This window comes from Diospyros lotus, chromosome 5 (genome assembly GCF_014633365.1).
Source record: "Diospyros lotus cultivar Yz01 chromosome 5, ASM1463336v1, whole genome shotgun sequence".
Lineage (NCBI taxonomy): Eukaryota > Viridiplantae > Streptophyta > Magnoliopsida > Ericales > Ebenaceae > Diospyros > Diospyros lotus.
This window is the reverse complement of record NC_068342.1, coordinates 3038356-3059137: the sequence shown is the minus strand read 5'-3', so window position 1 is coordinate 3059137 and position 20782 is coordinate 3038356. Positions and strand designations below refer to the sequence as shown.

At 35.8% G+C, this 20782-nt stretch overlaps 3 protein-coding genes across 3 annotated transcripts; 1 reads left to right on the top strand and 2 right to left on the bottom strand.

Moving 5' to 3' along the window:
- Positions 1–2922: 2922 nt before the first annotated feature.
- Positions 2923–5345, bottom strand: LOC127802495 (nuclear transcription factor Y subunit B-4-like). The gene has a single exon (XM_052338330.1). It carries the CDS (start codon positions 5147–5149, stop codon positions 4640–4642), a length of 510 nt encoding a protein of 169 aa, XP_052194290.1. The 5' UTR covers positions 5150–5345; the 3' UTR covers positions 2923–4639.
- Positions 5346–8434: 3089 nt separating this feature from the next.
- On the bottom strand, positions 8435–10468 carry LOC127802540 (probable methyltransferase At1g29790). The gene is made up of 2 exons (XM_052338391.1): positions 10272–10468; positions 8435–10128 (listed from the first exon to the last, which is right to left on the bottom strand). Exon 2 carries the CDS (start codon positions 10077–10079, stop codon positions 8646–8648), a length of 1434 nt encoding a protein of 477 aa, XP_052194351.1. The 5' UTR covers positions 10080–10128; positions 10272–10468; the 3' UTR covers positions 8435–8645.
- Positions 10469–15849: 5381 nt separating this feature from the next.
- LOC127802548 (protein indeterminate-domain 7-like) lies at positions 15850–19637 on the top strand. Its single transcript, XM_052338400.1, has 3 exons — positions 15850–16408; positions 17500–17896; positions 18541–19637. Exons 1-3 carry the CDS (start codon positions 16180–16182, stop codon positions 19430–19432), a joined length of 1518 nt encoding a protein of 505 aa, XP_052194360.1. The 5' UTR covers positions 15850–16179; the 3' UTR covers positions 19433–19637.
- Positions 19638–20782: the final 1145 nt, after the last annotated feature.

The following is a 20782-nucleotide window of genomic DNA, read 5'->3' as shown; positions in this document are numbered from 1 at the left end:
AAATTTGCCTCGTGCCAGTTACAAATAGAAATGGGATCATCCTTTGTTTTTTATGTCATACAAGGCAAACCAATAATTGACTACTGTGGGAAATGCAATAATGTGTCTTCATTTTGTCACTGGACATTCAAGCATGACCTTTTTTTTATATTCCATTGAACTGAAAATTTAAATTTCTACTTGCAGCGGTCAAGCTTATTGGTCACCACTTGTCAAATAGAAGCGTACACTCGATAATTAGAAGCTGTAACCACCATAAAATGAAGCTCTGTGGACATTTTTGTGAATCTGTTCCCCATGGTTCTAATACGAGTTTAAGTGATTGTATTGTAGTAATATCAGGATATTGGGTAGGACCTGATGTCGACGATGGCTGGGGTATTATAGAAGCCTTTGTAAATCAAGTAGTTTTGAGTTTTGATAGTTTTTGAAAAAAATTTCCGGCCTCCCTGGTTTATCTGATATGTTTCAGTAATGCCCCTTTGTAGTCCATATTCATGTATCACCCTATCTAGCAGATTAGATCATCTGAAGGAACGCTTTGTTGAAAGCATTCTCCCAATTTTCTCTGCAACTCTTGCCTGCCAATTGATATCCATGGTTGTTTATGAAGCTAGTAGATGATTTTGGCTTTGTTTGTAGACATTGTCCGATATGTTTCTCCTTGGCATATTTCAGCTGCCATGGCAACTAATTATGTATGAATAACATCAATTTTATTAGGGTTCCTCAGGATAAAGATGAATTGACTCAGTATAAATGGCACAAATTTGTCTAGATCTAGATACCCTCATTTTTGCAGTCTTGCCTTAGAGGAATTATAAAGATATATGTATGTATATATTCATTGTAAAATATTTTTTAATTGTAGAATCTCTGTCAGACGGAGCATCACCACTGGTAGTGGGACAAGTTTTGAACTCAGGAAAACAATATAAAATATTTAAATGTTATTTGCACACTGAGTTTTGACATTGTGTAACACTCTATGAATGGCCGTTTTATTGTTGGTGATTATTCACTATATAGTGAGTAACTAATCACCGGTTAGTGAATAATTATTGGCGATTAACTAACTATTTATGTTAGAATGTCATATTAAGTGTTAAAATTTTGTATCTAAATAATATTTTTATATTCGTGAAGTATTGATTCAACTTTTTGACAGGTGTTATGATGGGTCATAGTAATGGAATTAATATGAGAGCTGCATATATAGCATTGATGTTCATACATATATATATATATTTAGCCTAAGTTCTTCATCTGATATCATCCTAATTGTTAGGATGGCTGCAATATTTATGTTTGAGAGAGACGATACTGATGATAGATGTTTTAACAAAATTTCCACTAGCTAGCTAGCTAGCTAGCAAATTAAGAAAATATATATGGCAGAGAGAATCAAATGTATTGGAGAAGTGGTCCCAAATATAGATGATGTCTCATCAGCTGGAACCCTAGCTAGTTTAATTAGAGAGAGAGATGATCAGCCAGCCAATAGCCATTATTCCTTTTTATTTTTTACTACCTGCGGGATGATAGCCCAATATCTTTCTTCTTTCATGGGAGATTGTGGGATCCAGTCTCCGCAGTAAAATATATATATGGGAACGTGCCCTATACTTTATTTATTTATATGGTCCCAGGTTCTGGGGATAACAGAATTAATCCCTATCCGCAGTATCCATTTATGAATATATATATTGGGTAAATTCATGTTTTTATACTTATTATGTGGTTACTCAAATTTTACATTATTTTAATTATATTCTTAACTTATATTTTGAAGTTAATTTAATTCTTATATTTTAATTTTTTTTATAATAATTCAAACTTTTCGTTATTTCAATTATATATCTATATTTATATTTTTGAGTCAATTTAATTTTTATATTTTAATATGTAAAAAAAAAATAACGTAAGAGTAGTCAATTTAATCTTTTTTTTTATACATCAAAATAAAAAGATTAAATTGACTTAAAAATATAGGTACAAGTGTAATCGAAATAATAAAAAATTCAGATTATTACACGAAAAAATGTCAAATATAAGATTTAAATTGATTATAAAATACAAGTACATGCGTGTAATCGAAATAACAAAAAATTGGCAAAAATCATATTTATGCTACTAAACTTTTACGTTTTTTTCTTGTGGAACCCTACACTTTCTGTGGTTTTAAATATACTCCTGAACTTTAGTCAAAAATATATTTACACTCTTGAATTTTTATATTTTTTCTTGTGGAACCCTAAATTTTTTGTAGTTTTAAAAGTGCCATTAAATTTTATAAAATCACTCATTTAAACACATTGGCCAATAAGTGAATCAGGGCCACATTACACGTGTTTAGATAAGCGACTATTGTGATTTTGCATGGTTTAGGGGCACATTTAGAACTACAAAAAATTTAGGGTTTCATAGCCAAAAAAATGTAAAAGTTTAAGGGTGTAAATATACTTTTGACCAAAGTTTTAAGGGTACATTTAAAACCACAAAAATATTAGGGTTTTATAAGAAAAAAAACTTAAAATTTCAAGAAGATAAATATATTTTTGGCCATAAAAAGTTCAAATAACCATACAAGAAAATGTGAAATTACATTACATGGCAAAAATATGAATTTGGCGAATATATATTTGGTGTCCTGTATAGACTGGCCTTGTGCTAAAAGAGATCGGTGCACATACGAGGGGGCATAAACTTTGCTATGTATTAATTAATTCAACAAAATAGCCACCAAATTGAAGTAAGTCTGGTGTTGAGAATTTTCCAATTCGATCTGTCTTTTTCTTTGGGCTGATGTTGATACGTCGTCGGTGTTATATATCCCATGATTTGAATATGAGGATTTAATTGAAAGATATATATATATATATACTGAAACAATGCTCAGGATCCGAAGAGCACATACAAGACTAAACCATATGTATATATATACTTGGATTAAGAAAACCAACAGAAACTGCCCAATACAAGACAAAAGCCGGAGCCCAAATTGGAAAAGCAAAAACAAGAAACAAGCAGGTAAGGCATTCTCCTCCTCTTTGATGATGGAGCAAAAGCAGAAAAATACAATGACTGCCTTCTAGTGGCTCTTTACAGCAGAAAAATAGAAAAAGAAGCCCCCAAGAAGGGCATTATAGATATATAGGGGTAGAGATGAAAATGCACAATGGCCTAGGAGCTTCCCTGAATTCCATGAATATTGCTGCCTCCACTGAGTGTAATAGTGCTACAACTGGGAGCTGTAGTTGGAACTGTGGCAAAGAGCAGATGATGTAGGGGCTGTGTGTGTGTAGTACGTAGTGGTATAGGATTTAGGGTTTGATAAGAAGGTGGGGGTCAGGGAACTGCAGGAAGGGTCGGAGAAGAGGGCAAGATATGAGAGAAGCGAAATTATTAAAGGGGAATTAAATCACTTGGTGGAGAATCAACTGGCAAACCATCAAATGGGACCGGGAATCAAGATGGGAAGGGGAAAGGTGTACAAGGGAGGGTTCGAGGGAAGGTGGAGGAGGAGGATAAGATTGATTTAGAGAAACGCCGACAGAAGAAATTAAAATTTATTCTCATTAATGAACCTCAGAAAGAAAGTCCTAAATCCTAATATTTATTAAAGTGAGTCCTCTCCCACTTATTAAGAAAAACATATCAATTGAGAGGGGGAGGGGGGTGGGGCGAGGAGTTGGGTAGTTCTTGTTTTACAATGAGAAAATGCTTGTGTATCTATAACTTGTTCTTTTTGGCCTAGGGTTTCCAACTCAAATAAGAGGGAGGGAGGGAGAGAGAGAGAGAGAGAGATTGATTTTGTATTAAAATGAGAAAAATCCTCTACTCTACAGCTGAATATGGGTTATACACCTGCACATAAACGGGTCTGTTTTGAGTAGGGTTTAATGGGGAGAAAGGAGAGAGATGGCTATTGTCACTTGTATCACTGCAGGGAGGAAACTAGATCAGAATGTGTTCTACATATGAGAACAGCTAGCTCTTGTTGGACTAGGGTTCTACAAATAATTAATTTACCGAGGAGGAGGGATTTATATGTAGCTAGAAACTAATTAGCAATAGAACTTTTGATCTTGTATATAATTAATCCATCTAGTCGGATCCCCCAGATCAATAATTGTGTGTAAAAGAAGATCAGAAGAAACACAAAGCCAATTAGAGGAAATTAAAAGCATATATAGATCAACACAGCTCTTAATTAAGCTATATATATATATATATATCAGCATCTCAAATGGAGGCGAGCAAGAAACAAAGGAGAAGGGTAGCCCTACACTACGAGTTATAAAAGAAGCAGATGTGAGAAAAACAAAGAGCCATCATGGTTGTACATATATATATGAAGAGAAATATTAATATATCACAGTGGAAGAAGAAGTTCCAGTGAGGCAAGAGGAACAATGCAATGCAAATGTGTGTGTGTGTGTGTGTGAGAGAGAGAGAGAGAGAGAGAGAGAGAGTCTCTCATCACAACCCCTCTAGATCCAAATATCACAAGCCAAACTGTCCATTCTCATGTTCAGTAACATTAATTCTTCCCAAGCTCAATACAAACAAAGAAGACAAAGAAGAAAAACCTGATGATAGATATATATATATATATCTTTGTTCATGAGCAGCTTGATTATTGGTAGTTAGGTTCAGGATTTGAAGAAGACTTTGAGGAGGAAGTAACTCCCTTTTGGAGAACACTGAAGAACTCCAATTGATCATGTTGATCATCTTCAGAGCTTGATGAGGCGGCCTTATGATCTGTGCAGTCTTGTTGGCTAGTAGTAGTAGTAGTAGTAGTTGTAGTGGCTTTGTTAATTTGGTTTGATGCTTCTGCTGCTGCTGCTGCTCTCTCTCTTTCAAACTCCCTGTATTTATGCAAGTACCTGACAATTGCCCCGGCGTAGTTATCAAACCCTAGCGAGCTGAGAGCCCAACAGATGTCGTCTCCATTCACCGTCTTGCGGTTCTCCTTGTGACACTTGTCAGCTGCCTCCCCGGTGACAAAACTTACAAATTCAGATGCACATTCTTGCATCGTCTCCTTGGCTTCTTTGGAAACCTTGGCACTTGGTGGCAAGATTTTCTTCATGATCCGACCCACGTTGGCAATGGGCAGCAAGCTATCATACTCCTCAGCCATGTCTCTCTAATCTAGCAGGCTTTCTCCAACACACCTCGATGTTTGGCTGGTAAGACTCACTTTATAATTATATACTTGATACTAAATGAGGAAAAAAAAGGAGAGAAAATGAGCACACAAGCACATGTGCATATGCATATACATAATAAGTTCCGATATGTCATGATGATCGTCACATGAAATTATTAAGTCTAAATGCCCGATTGAAATGAACGAATTTCAAAGGCAACTGAAGGCTCTAATTTATAGCATATAACAATGAGGAACAAGAGAATTAGGGTTCCACAACGTAAACATTTAAAATTCAAAAATTTAAATGAGCTAATTAATAGTGGAACATGCTTTTATACATACATACATTAATTTTTTTTTTATCTCAGGTCATAAAGTTAGGTCAAAAGAAACTATAGGACTATCACGTGGTAAGAACGGAGTATGGTTAACCTAGTTCTAATTAAGTTTTTGAGTTTTGGATTAACTAACAAATTACCCAAAATCTATGTGTATTCCATGAGGCACATTAATTAACTAATTTATATATGTACCCAAAAGGAAGGGATCAATACAAATCCACTAATTTGCAAGCAGCCTGGTTTTGTGTAATTAAGGCTTATATAGTTCATAGGAGTACAAATTAAATGGTCCCCCCACCCCTCCTCAATTCCCAACTATATATCTTCAACTTTTAATGTTCCCAACATATATGTCTACATTTGATTAATCTAACCTATGCCCGTACTTAAACGAATGGACTGAATTTGTGCACGTTTGCATGTTTAGAGATGGATCAACCCAACAAAAAATAAATAAATAAATAAATAAATCTAGAAATTAATTAAGAATCGACCACTAGAAACCCTAGTTTAGTGCTAATTATTATCTCATATTTAGGCTTACTTTGAGGATTTGTCACTCCCTTTGGCGGCAAAAGGTTTCCTCTATAATTTTAAATCACTGTTAGGTATCAATCAAGTCATGAAGATGTTCTTCCCTCTAGCTCAGATACATTAATTATGATTATAAAAAGAATTAATATATATATATATATAGCTACTCTATGTGTGTGTGTGTGTGTGTGTGTTTTTTTTTTAAATTAGTGATAGGTTCTGTGGCTCCTGTGAGGTAGCTCATTCCGTTAATTGTAAATGTTAGCACCAAGGCATCCTTTGAATGGTTAAATATTTAGCAGCATCTCATTGCTTAATTAGGCATATAGTTGATTACTTTTAGGTTTATATGCTGTATGGCCATCCCACTCAAAGTTCAACCTAAATGGATGACTTCACTAAGTAAATTATGAGATATTGAGATACTTCCAGGCCACCAATCAGAAGATTACCACAAAGGATAATTAATTATTTTACATTAAGTAGTACTTATAAAGGTAGCGTAGTTAACGATTACAAGAAAAGATTTTTAAGATTGTAAATTAATTAGGAGATCCAACAAAAAGAATTAAAATGAAAACCAACATAGCACTGGCCTATCATAATTATGAGTGATTGCATTGACCCATCATGCTCATTTACAACCCTAACGTGAGCTTCAAATTGATCTGATACAGCTCCTCTCATAGACTTCAATCCATTGTTATTCAATATAATTGGTTTGTCCATATATAGCTCTTTAGGTTGAGGATTGTAATTGAAAGGTACTCTGGGTTGTTAATTAATACTAAAGTTGAGTTCTCTTTTGAGCAGATGTTGGATCCTATCTTCCTTGCGGGTGACTTTGTGTTCTAATGCTAGTTGATTTAATGAACAGATGTATTAAGTTTAATTTTGCCTTATTTGTTAATTGTCTTTATTCTCGCTTGGTTATGGTTGTTTTGTTATTGCTGTCGGTTTGGGTTTTAGGTTTGTGTGTTGATCTTTAAGATTGCAGCTTTTAGATCTCTTTATTTTGTAATGTCATATTAGCTAAATTACTTGTTTTAGTATTTTGAAAATAAAATTAGACCAATTACTGACCAAGAAACCAATTCAATTCGTGACAAAAAATTGTTTGTTGAAAAATCAACTGATTTATTATAAGAACCTTGGTTGAAATGACGAATTAATCGAACTAAACTTTTTGAACTTTTAATTTTAACTTTTGCCTTTTATTTGTATTTTATTTTTATATATTAAAAATATAATAATAATTTGAGATATTTGAATAGAGGTCATTTGTATTATTTAAATATTCTTTATCATTTTGTTAATTTATGAATATTTTTTTGTTTAATTTAGATATTTTATCATAATTTTTATTTTATTTTCATCATGAATTTGTGTTAATATTGTTGTTTAAATTTTTTTTAACTGTACGAAAATCAGTGTTATTTAATAAAATTTTAAATATATTAATTCTTATATGATGAATTTTATATTTTTAGATTTTTACTTCATAATTTTAATCAATATATATTTATTTTATATTATAAAAATATATTTTGATTTAACCATTAAACCGTAAATCTCTCCCTTTTTTGATTTAATATCCCGACCAAATTCTTAAAAACAATCTTATTCTAATATATATTACTTAAAGAAAAACACAAGAAGAAGATGAAGAAGAAACATTCTTTTGGATCCCATAAATTTGCTTTTAATCAGGATTTTGATAGTATAAATAATCGCTTAGATATGTGGGCATATGCTTGTGCATGAAATGGAAGGTACATAACCTTAAATATATGTAATATAAAGATATGTGGACAGCCTCTCTGATTGACACATCTAGGGTTCAGAACTTTTTTAGGGTTCCCAGCATTGTTGAGGCATTAAAGAAATGCAATAAACAAATAGGTTTTGGGTGCAAATCAATAAAGAGATCTTGAAAACCCCTAGAACCCAGAAAGTCTTTTGAGGACAGTAATTCAAATATACTTAAATTCTAGCTAAGTTATACAATTTGATCTTGATATATATAGCTTCAATATTATCCACTTTAGGCATCCGATGAGATCATCTCTGATTCAATTATGAAACTACAAGAAAAGATTAGAGGTTTAGACCTAAGAGCTCTCCTTTACATACTAATCTTTTGTTTTTGCTCAGTTTCTTTCTTGATTTATGTAAGTTTGGCCAAGAAAAAGGGAAAAAAAAACTTCATCCTTAGAAAAGCAAGCGACTGTTTGCTTCATTGTTTATTTACAAAGATAGCTGGATTTCTGGGAACAGTTCTTCTCAGAATAATAACCAGCTATGCAGATCTGAGCCAACTTGTACCAATAACAAAAGCATTGATATGATTGTAGATTAGTTAAAAGTAAAAATCCAATGTAAAGACACCAAAGTTGAAAGAATGGATACAATTCAAATTATAAATTTTAAAACTGTAACATGTGATTCAAAAGGTTGGAGAAGAATCGAGATTATAGTCAGCAGTCTGAGAAGTGGAAACAGAAGATGAATTTGATAAGACTTTGAAATTAATTCAATCTTGTTTGCAGATTATGTTTATCTTCCCATACAAATTAGAAGCAAGACACGGAAAATGGAGGGGCATGTTGTCATAGAGATCTAGGAGGCTTCTCTAACACTGCAGAAAGAAAAACTTGGTCCTTGGATTTAGCAGCGATAGCCCACTTGTGTTTCTTGTACCTGAACTGCAGAAACATGTACGTGTAATCATCTAGGTCCTTTCTATTACAGAAGAAACGATCAAGCCATAACAGCCCTCCAGGCCTTAGAACCCGGTCCCAATCAAACAGGATGAAATCCAGCAATTGCAGGTCGATCCAGCCGTCTATAAGCCCTGTTGTATGGATCAAGTCCATGGTGTTATCGAAGAATGGAAGACGATGGTTGAGTGTCACATATAAGGGAATTAAACCCCTAAGCGCAAAAGTCTCGCTGAAAGGTGCCCCTAGGTTTAGAGCAGTTGAGATGATTGTAACATTTTGTTCCCTCATCCGGGCAGCAAATGTCCCTGTGCCAATTCCAAAATCCAGCCCAATCCTTATCTCCCCCGGTTTAGTTGCCAAAACGTCTTTGAGCAGGAAATCTACAGGTAGAGTAGTAGCAGTAGTACTATTAGTCACCCACCTAACCTTTTCCTTCTCCAATTCAAAACAGCCGGTGCACTTGGAAAAACCCCTCTTAGGGTTCTCGCTGGACAGACACTGGAAGTTCCTGCACTGATAATTGCTCCACCGAACATTTCTTCCATCCGGTAGTTTCCATAGGGACTCGTTGATGGGGTATGGCTTCTGATAGAGCTTAGAGGCTCTTGTCAAGCACCGCCTTCGGGGCAATGGATCGCATCCATTAATCATAAGCTTCTGGGCAAGGTTCCAATCATCTTTACAATAAGAACCAACATCATAATTCATGTACTCTTCTAATTCCTTCTTCATCAAGACACATGAATGCCCTATAGTGTTGTATAGCCTCTCTGCCCCATATACATTGACCTTCTCATTTCTGTTCTCTTTTGGGGTTATATACTTCCTGATCTCCTCAATCACGAAGGAGTTGATCAAAGGTTCCTCTTTCCAGCTCGTCCCGTTTCTGATCCCTTCCATCTTGGGCAGCCGTATCTGTCTGAGACCAATGTGAGCTCTATACAGAGGTTGAATTACCTCCTCCTCTAGAAATTTCTTGTACTGCGGTCCTGAAATGTTGGTTTTCGCCAACAAATCCTTGTTCTTCTCCAAATCTTTTACAGTGGATTCGAGCTTGACCTGCAAGCTCTCCATCTTATCGAGCACTTCCTCAACCCGAGCAGTCAATGCTTGTACGTCAAAAGATTCAAAACCCTCATAAGAAACGTCCTTCGCACCATAGAAATGGCGGCATATATCTTCATTGTGCAGGAAGAAGCCTGCAGAGTAGAATTTGAACAGACTCATACTGCCTACAATTATAACAAGCCCTCCCAAAACAACTTGAAGAAAACCCATTATCCTGCCCAATCTGAATTTTGGGAAGCATGGTCTTCTCATGGCGGCTGATAACCAAGATTTCACACTTCCAAACCTTAGAGATGTTAACCTAATCAGGGTAGACCAGAAAATGTTCTCAGATTGCTAACAAGAAATTCAACTTTCACATCTGCTGACCATGAATCTAAACTAATTACAACATATACAACAAAGTATGAAGCTTCTTCAATAACATGAAGGTTTCAAGCTTACTCATTAACAGAAATTCAACCTCGTGTTGGAATCATTTGCCTAATTCCTCATTCCAAGCTCTGGTCTCTGCAAAATCAGGTCCCTGACTCAGCTTAATATCAGTGGTTTAGATCTGATATAATCGAAACTGCAAGTTGGGTTTTCAGGAACGCTAAAAACAATGATAAACTTTGCTTAGAACCAGCCACAACTTCAGCTTTAGAGTAAATCCTAAGCTTCAAAACCCACAAATTTCTCGTTTTGTAATAGAGATTAGCAACTTGAAGAAGGCGCGAATCTCGTGTGGGAAGCCGGGAAAGGCTCGAAAAGCGAACAACGGTTGAGTAATCTCTAAAGCATTGACTGGGAGGGAGATGGGTGGGGTGCGCGTTTTTCCATGGCGGCAGATCAGCTCCATCTCCGCCGTTTTTTCAAAAACTTCTACCGTTAAATAAATCATGACAAGAGTCGAAAATGTTAAGATACATCCTGCATTACAAGCCACGGTTCGGTCGTGTTGTGTACAAGAGTGCTGCGAACCTCAGCATAGGGCAGGATTGGGTAGCCTACCGGTGAGTAACTACTTTCTTGGGCCCGATCAACGACTAATGTTAGATTCTCTCGATCTCAAAGATACTTACCTTATCTTAAGCAATATATTACGTTGAATTTAAAAAATGAAAATGTTAATAAGGTAACTACTAAAACTTAGTTAGTAGAGTAGAGGACATTGCCAATATCTTAGAATTTTGATTGGCTTTGGTCTCTTACCATCCACAAATTGGTCTACACGGGCCCTAAGGGAACATCAACAATGAGGGAGAATTTATTGATGTGGCAGTGCAAAATTATTGAAATGTCCATCCAAAAAAGCCCATCCAAACTTGGCACGTGCAAAATTATGTGTTGTCTCCTCTGACCAAATTTGAGAGATAAGTCTCAACTTCTAGAATAAGACACATCTTAGGGTTAGGATGAAGATTCAAATTTAAATACATTCTCAAGAATTTGGGGTCGATGGAGAGAATCTAATCTCATCCTCATTAGATCTGAAAAATTCTCCTGAAATTCATGGGATATGAGCTTAAAGATCTCAAAGGCCACTTTGAATACATTGCCTCTAGTCACCTTATAAGAAGACTCTCTCCCAAGTACAATGAGTTTAATCTCAACTCTTGTCTTTATGAAATTATTTTTTTTATTGACTTAAATAGAGATTAAATTAGGAAACCTAATTTAATAACATGTGGTGTTAGATTTGAGAACCATCCCCATCTACATATAAAACATAATAATAAGAAAATTAGTAACAAAAATGCTTCAAGTTGTGAAACAGTGTGCCCCTGCAAATAAGTTGAAATGATAACTCTAGCATGACCCCTCCTTTCGGATGATGACCAATCAATGGAGGTTTTTATCTGACGTGAATGGCTAGAGACAGAGGGCCCAGCCCAATTATTGCCAATGCGTTCAGAATCATCGGCCGAAACACTTCCAACAGTCCTTCCTATATACGGAGCATTCTTAATTGCCCCTCTGAACTGTTAGCTTGGAAGTGGCAACCAAGTGCCAAATTTCCAACTGCCGCATCAGGCCCAGCCCAAAGTATTACCAAATTGAAATTACGGACGCTCCAATGTGTACTAATCCATCTTTTATATAATATAAAGTATTGATATCTTTATGTATCATAAATTTCTTCTTCTACCTTCGATCTTTACGTCTCTGTCTTTTGCATAATTTTAAACACATTCTCTTTGAACCGTACCAGCCCAATCTTGCCCTTCGACTCACAGCCCAATTTTGACCCTGGCCCAATCCTCAGCCCAATCTTGACTTGATCCTAGCCCTACGCTAGCTTGTAACAACATCATTTTAGTTACATGTTGGGTATTCCTGCATCGACTCAAGATCTCATACTTATTAATAGTGGATCTCATCCACATTAACGAGAGTTTCGTTGGTACCATGCTATCATCTGAGAGCTCTATCAGTACCAGATATCTAATTCCATTACCCTATAAATGCACGACACATGCATATAAAAGGATCTCTCTTCCCTATATATAAATCAGTTCTCTCCAAAAACTCAAGTATGCTCTCTTTTAGTCTACCAATACTTTGCTAACTTATTCTCTAACGAACGTTGAAATATTTATAGATGTCAGTCATCTCCCGATGAACTAATCATCGAATTTAGTCCAGCTCATCTTCAATTTTGTCCAGCTTAGCCCATCTTACCTGCTTGGATCCGTCTTTGCTGAGAGCTCAAGTATATTCTCTTCTAATCTACTAATACTTTACTAACTTATTTTCTCACTTAAATTTTGAAATACTTGTAGATGTCAATCATCTCCCGATGAACTAATCATCGAAACCATTTCTATTGTTACGAACTCTCGTCCAATCATTATTTTTTTTTGAATAGGAAGGAAGACGTGCCAATAAACAGGAAAAAGTTACACACTTTTTGGTGGCTCATTGAAGACCGCTAATTCATTGCACGGTTCCCGGCCATTGATGCCGATGAAGTCTCATCAGCAAGCATGGGGAAGCAGAGGCTAGGAAACTTCTTCCTAGTACTTAGGATACAGGGGTACAGACGTAAATATATAGTTTCAATTAATTTTATTTATAAGCTTATTTTAAATAAAATTAATTAATGAAGAAGACCCACCCATTGGAGACAGTTACGCCCCTAAACGTATCCAAGCAAGCAATTAAATAAATGGATTTATGTTTTTGGTGTGGGCTTAAGCATGATCATTGCTACAATCATGATGATTATTTGAAAATTAATGTGTGAGTATTTGAAATAGATGGCCTATTAGCTGTCGTGGAGGGTATTTTGGAACTTTGAACCCCTATATCACTTGAGTTCATTTGTTGAATTGGAAGCAACCAATCCATTATCCATGCGTTATTCGTAACAAATAATAATAATAAGCAAAATATTGCAGTCTTCAATCTCATCTAACTCATCCTAATCTACTCATAGCAACAATATATTATAACAATTCATTGCTTCTTTAACACATTTCCATGCCCCCTATCATGTCATATGAACAACTTGTCCATTTTAAATATTATTATTACAATATATTTTTGTACCAATAGCCTTGAAAGCTACACCAATGGTTTCAATCTTATTTTTATTTTTTTTTCTTGTTAACATACCATCACGAGCGCCTCTTACTACTTGGTCCCACAGTTCTAGCAAGAGATGTAAATCAGGGAACCCAACAGTCAATTTCTATTCTTATCTTCTTTCCACTGACGTGAGAACGATATGACATTTTTTCAATTTTTCAGATAATCCCTGGTTGCTGAGTTTCTCCCCTTAGTAGAGCTCGAACACGGAATCTAAGGGTTTAAAAAATAACACATTAGCGCTTCTTTCTTTACCAATTAATCTATGTCCTGAAACATCTTATTTCCATTTTTAATTAGCCAAACAGAGAATTAAGGCTCAACCCATGCATGGAAAATGTAACTGATAACCACATTAAAATTAAAATAATGCTACGTGTAGATGATATTTGTTAATTAAGATATATATTAAAAAATGTAAGATACGAAAAGTATTTCAAATTTTTATCTTTCTTAATGTGTTTATTAAATTTATTTGATAATTTTTTTAAAAAAAATTGTATAATTTCTTATTTGACATTTTTTTAGATATGGTTATCTTTTTTTCCTTCGAGATGAACATATTTTGGATCTTATAAATAAGAAAAAAATTGATGTATATTTAGTGCATTTTAAAAAAAAATTAAAATTTATTTTAATTATTTTGGATTGAAAAACATTCTAAACGCTAACTAACGGGTAACACCATTTTTATATTAATATATTATATATTTGTATTAATTAAACACGGTGTGAAGTCACCAAAAGGCCCTTGGTCTTTGGAGAAGTACACCGCACACGTGAAGGGGGAGCGTCTCGGCATGGCCGTCTGTCTGGTCGTTTTCGAGGAGGATTCCCCGTAGCGCACACCCGTGACTGACGAGGGCCTTTCGGTCACTTTACACGTCCAAGGTGGCATCGCTCTCGGTGTCACTTTTGTGGTTTCGGACTTGGGGGGAGGGTATTTTGGGGAAGGGGCTCCACCGAGTAATTATCATGAGAAACGGACAAACCGGCAACTTCAAGCGCCCGCCTGCCAGCAATGTTTGACATAAAATGGTTTTGTGGGGCCGCCCAAAGTTAACCCGAGATTCCCAAATTACCCCTCAACTTTCAAAATATTCGACTTGGCCACCCCACTAGTTTTGGAAATTCCACTAGCATCGGAAAAAGGAAATCATGTTACAATCACGCCGGCCGCAACAACACATTTAATTAAATCTTACACTATACAACGGTTCTATTGAATTGGTTTTTTTTTTTTTAATTTTTGATATTAAATATACTAATGAAGACAAAGCTACATGCAGAAACAATTATAATTTTTGTTGGTCTCCATTAACTAATACATTTTTGTCTATTTGTCAAGTGGCCAGCCCTAAATTAAATTATGCCAATTCCTGCTATCATCCACATTTGAAAGAAAAATTAAAAAAGATGACAAGAACAAGGGTCTAATTTTTCTTCTTTTTCAAGCATGAAAGCATCTTATGTAGACCCAACATTGCTTTCAAGACTTTTTTTTTGTGTTTTTATTTCAAATGTTGGCTCAAAATAATGGGGTAAGACTAAACAATGATAATAAAGATAAAATTAATTAAAGCTGGGGAAAAAGACGTATTGGAGTAACTCAAGTGAAGTGTTAAATTTTGATTGGATTAAATGTTAAATGTTAAAACTAATCAATAAAACCCTAATATCTCACCTAGCCAATCATTATTAAAGCTAATCAAACCTTGTCCAACCAAGTACGTACCCATGAAACTTCCTAGATATTTCTCTTTATTTTTTGGGGTTAGTTTTCTTAATTTTCTTGAACTTAAATACAACAAAGGATGCCTTTTGGCTCACACACATGTATATGTATGAATCTTTGGTATTTTCCTCTCGTGCAACAAGCCAATGCAAAACCATCACTTCATCCCCTCACAGCAAACCCTTTTGGCTTTTGGCCCTTAGGGGAGCTTCCTATATAGCAGTACACCCAGTACTGCTCTTTGATTTTACTTTCATGGGAACAAAAAAGGCTCCAAACATGCAATTGTCCTTACTTGCAATGACAAATTAACAGTTCAGTAAGCTGGGAAAACTGTGCAAGTGACCATCTTGTGTGGTGATAGCTCTGTGAAATGGGACAAAGACAATAAAATAAGAAGTCTTTGCGATTATCTTATCGTACGTGTTTTAAACTAATTACATGCTATCATGTGTTAAAAATTTATTTTTATAATGAGTAGTCAATGATAATTACAAATTTACCTTTATTAGAATTGCGTAATAGCACGTAATTAGTTTAAGTTAAATAATAATGTGATGTCTTAAGAATGAGAAAATACTTTTGCCAAAGACGATGGCAATTCCTAAATTTCCGTGAAAGTTAGGGGCATATATATAGATATATGGATAGATAGCAACACCTAATGGTCTCATAAGCAAACATATAATATTATATATTCTCTCAATACAAAGCCAACAAGAGAACCTGTTTCTTTCTTGTGTTCCTGTCATAAGGTAGAAGAAACTCTTATCTTGCCCAGAATTGAAGGAGAATTCCCTGGTTTTTGTCTTCCTCTGGGAACAGCAAATGCCAAGGTTCATGTCCACACAAAAGAATAAACAATAGGGGGGTGTGGGGGTGGGGAGAGGGAGGCAGGGAGAGAGAGAGTGCCATTTAGGGATCAGCAGCAAGAACAAGAACGAGATCAGAAAGAAACAATAAAAGGAGTTTGAAAAAGAAAAGAGAAGAAAGACAAAAAGTTGATCTTTCTTTTTTTTTTTTAATAATTTTTTCTATCTTTCAATGTCCAACAACTCAGGTGATGGCGGGAGCTTCTCCTCTGGCATCATCTGTGGAACAGAAGTTCATCATCAACAGCAGCAACAGAAGCTTGTATTTAAACATTTGGATGGCTCAGCCATGGCTCCTTCTTGTTCCAGCGCAAGCAATAACAGCAATGGATCCAGTAAACAGCAGCAGCAGGAGCAGCCCGCAGCAGCTGAGAAGAGAAGAAGATTACCAGGAACTCCAGGTTAAGTACCTTTTGATCGTCAATTACTGTTTTATGCCCAAGCACTTCTAATTATATGTAAATTTTGCTTTTTTTATTTTATTTTAGTTCTTGCTGTCAGTGGATCAGTTAAGCACTTCCTGTTGATCAGATCTATCCAGAACCAATAAGAAATTTAACTTCAAGTTTGAAAATTTCCCAATAGTTCTTGATGATGTTTAATTTTCTTTGATAAATTATACACATTTTAGGGAGGGGTGGGTAATTAAGTTTCCATTCTCCAAAGCGAATCTAGCTACTGACAACAATTAAATGGGTCTTAGTTAAAATCATGAGACCTGCAGGTGATTGAAGAGAATGGGAAATTAAATCAAGATTGTTTGGTAGCACACAGAAAGAAATATAGATATAGTAATAATGAAAAGGAGCGGCCATGCAGAAAGTAGGATTTGATGAGCCTTTTGTCTTTGTTTTGCTTTTGAGAATACTTGGTTGATCTAAAATGGGATTGATCTTTTGAAAAGGATAATTATTGGGTTGTAGATTGTTGGAGGCCAAGTTCAATTATTGGCTTGGGGTTTCAATTATTGCACTGGACTGTTGCCTTGTGCCCCTCTCCCTTTTCTCTTTATTTTTGTGTTTAACTGTTTCAGGCAAAGGGAATCACATATTCTTGTGCATGGAATATCTGTAGTTTCCTCTCTCTCTCTCTCTGAATTTAGGTTAATTAATCAACACAATATGCATACTGTTCATCAACGCGTAGCAAATTAATATATATAAGATATTGGGTCAGACATTAATGCCTGATAAAATTGAATTAGCAATATCAAATCAACATTTAATGTTCAAATCTTTCTTAGCAAGCAATTAGAGCAGTCCACACAACATTTTACTGCTTCGGTTTTGCTTCAATTTTTCTATTAATTTTCTTAAAATTCTTTGGCTCCATTGGAATTCATTCATTATAATCAGTCAATTAATCTCACTTGAAACACCCAATTAATTATTAACTGTCACTAATTAACTATGTTCTTCTCTTGTTTAATTGGTGAATTAATTTAATTTTCTGTAAGTGTTAATGCATGGGAATTAATTTATGATGAAAGCAGATCCCAATGCAGAAGTCATTGCTCTATCCCCCAAAACCCTCATGGCAACAAACAGGTTTGTGTGTGAAATTTGCAACAAAGGGTTTCAGAGAGACCAGAACCTGCAGCTGCACCGGCGAGGCCACAATCTGCCATGGAAGCTCAAGCAAAGAACCAGCTCCGAGATCCGCAAACGGGTCTACGTTTGCCCTGAAACCTCCTGCGTCCACCACAATCCTGCGAGGGCGCTCGGAGACCTCACCGGAATCAAGAAGCATTATTCCAGAAAACACGGCGAGAAGAAATGGAAATGTGACAAATGCTCAAAGAAATATGCTGTGCAATCCGACTGGAAAGCTCATTCAAAGACCTGTGGCACCAAGGAATACAAGTGTGACTGTGGCACCATCTTTTCCAGGTTTTTTTTCGATCTTATAAACATTACTTTTTTTTTTTTTTGTTTCTTCCTTGGTGTCGCTAACAACGCATTAATCACTTTTAAACGTGCAGGGTTGATGATGTGATAACTCATATATAGAACCACTATACCCATTAAGGGTTTTATGACTGTTAATTTATGCAATATAATTATTTACCTTGTGAAAAATAATTAAGGGTTGATGATGTGATAATGAAATGTTTATAACCATACATTACACGAATATATATTTTTTTAATTTCTTTATCCATCCTATCCTTAATAGAAGATTCCCTATTTTAAGTGGTAGGCTAGCTGGCTTGGGTAGTAGTCCAAGTTTGACTATTTGCCCTTAATAAAGTGTAATTCTTCTTCTTGAAGTCTTGTCACGGCTGCTAAACACCAAAAAATCAGTTTACAACACAAGTAGTAAAAATTCAAGATGAGGTGGGCAGATGTCCCTTTCGCTTAGGAAATTAAAGTTAATAGATATGGAAAATATTTATAAAAATAATATTATTATATGTTCTCTAGTTAGAGGGTCACATAGAAACTATTTAATTTAATTTTGTCATTAATTTTGTAACCTTTTTTTTTTTGCATGAAATTGTATCATTAATGTGAGGATTAATTAATTTCCACAGGAGAGATAGCTTCATCACTCACAGAGCCTTCTGCGATGCCCTTGCCGAGGAGAATAGCCAAGCACTGAAACATGGCCGACTCGGCCACACTCTGGAAGAAAGCGGCAACAACATACTGGGCCATGCCCCAGAGCTCACGTCCACGCCCCCCTCGCCGATGGCTGCGATGACCACTGCCTCCGCCGCCTCCTCCATCCAAGTCCCCGATCCTCATCATCAATTCATCGCGCAGCTAAAGCCGCCTCTTCCCCATCCGCATGAGCTCATAATTCCTAATATTATACCTCCAAAACCCTCGAACAATATGGCCGGAAGCATCTTCTCATCCGCCGCCGCCGCCAATATCTTCGGCATCCTGCCTCCTTCCTCTTCCGCCCTGCCCTCCCCGGCCATGTCCGCCACCGCCCTGTTGCAGAAGGCGGCTCAAATGGGCGCAACCGCAACCAGCGCTACCAGTAACATCAACTCCCCAAGGATTAACCAAAACAGCTTCGTCACAAGCATGGCTGCAGCAGCAGCGCTGAGTGATGAAGAAGGGGTCATTAATGGCGGATCATTTAGCAGGCAGTTCATGCACCATGGATTCTTGGAGAACAACATGGAGGTTGAGCATGATACTAGTAGAACCATAAGTACCAGTACTGCTGGTTTAAGTGGGTTGTCAAGATTTGTGGGTCACGATGTCGAGGGGATGACAGTTGATTTTCTGGGGATCGGAGGGAGGAGCTTTCATGGAGGAGTTCAGGGCCAAGGGTTGATGGAGTATGAAGATATGGACGGCCGGCGCCGGCGCCGGCAGCATGGAATGGAAGGGCTGAGTCATCATCCCTTTCAAACACAGATCTCTAATGATCATCAGGAAGTGGCATGTGACAAACCCACGTGGAACTAGCCTTTAGATACTAATGATGTTGTCTTAAATATATATGTCTACGAGCATAGTGAATTGGATATATGAACGCTATTTCAGTTGCCCTACCCTTTGAATTTCAGGCAAAATTGTCACACACACCTTATGTTTACCCTTTAAAGGTAAAGCCGTGAATTGAACAAAATGGAATAACAAATGGCCGGGTATATAATATATCCTTTATTTATCCAACTTTACCCCTTTTATCAAGAAAACAATAATAATAATAATAATATTGATCTCATTGTGTTATGATAGATAGATAGATAATGCTTACATGGTGTACCTGCAGCTAAGCAAATAGTTGCATTAAGGGCATTAACTGCCACTTCAATGCCAATCATTCATCAAGCCTTTGATCCCAAAATGTACAGTCTATATATATATGGCTGCATGTTGAAGGCTTAGAGAGCTTTAATTCTTATGATTTACGAAAATGTTCTGTTCTAAAGATTTTTGTATATATGGATGTTAATTATGTCACACCCTAACATACTTAGATGTTAACGAAACTTGGATGAATAAAGTAATATAATAATGATATTTGTGTATTAATGAGTTATATGAAAAGAGGTAAAATAGTCTTTCAATTACTCAGTTCCAGCAAAGGCTGAAACCTACTTCTCAAGCCAATATCAACATCCCAGGAAAAATGATCAAGGTTCAAGACTATCGTCTTAGGACATGTGTCCTTCTTTGTGGAAATAGGGCCCAAAGGCATCATGCTGCTTAGAATGAGCTAGCACATGCCCTCCCTTTGCAGAATGCAGACTGTAGGACAACAGCAGTAGCCCATGCCCCCCTCCAACCATGAAACCATGAGACCTGTCATGATCCGATCAAAGCAATTATTCTCTCTCCCCCCCTCTTCTCTTTGATTGTTTTTTATAGTCTTCAAAACGTTACATCAAGTTATCAACAATAAAATTAGTATTTTAATAAATTAAATGTTACTCCCTTAACAATAATAAAATTAATTAAATTTATGCATATATATATATTTAAAAGAGTTTCTAGAAATATTAATGAATTTAATCTTATCATTGACATGTATATATTAATTATCATCTAATTAATTTAGATTTTTTTTATAACTTATATAGTCATTTGAAGGCACAGAGTATTCTTTTTACAGCACTTTGGCACTCTATCTCTCAGTCTATGGAAACTATAGGACCTCCATGGCCAGGGGTACATGTTCCAGGTAAAAGAGAAAAATATGAAATTTTTTTAAAATTATTATTATTTTTGAAATAATTTGACTTAATATTAATTTTTTAAATAATTTAATAAATGACTACATGTTAACCACTTAATCGACGTGGAATTCAC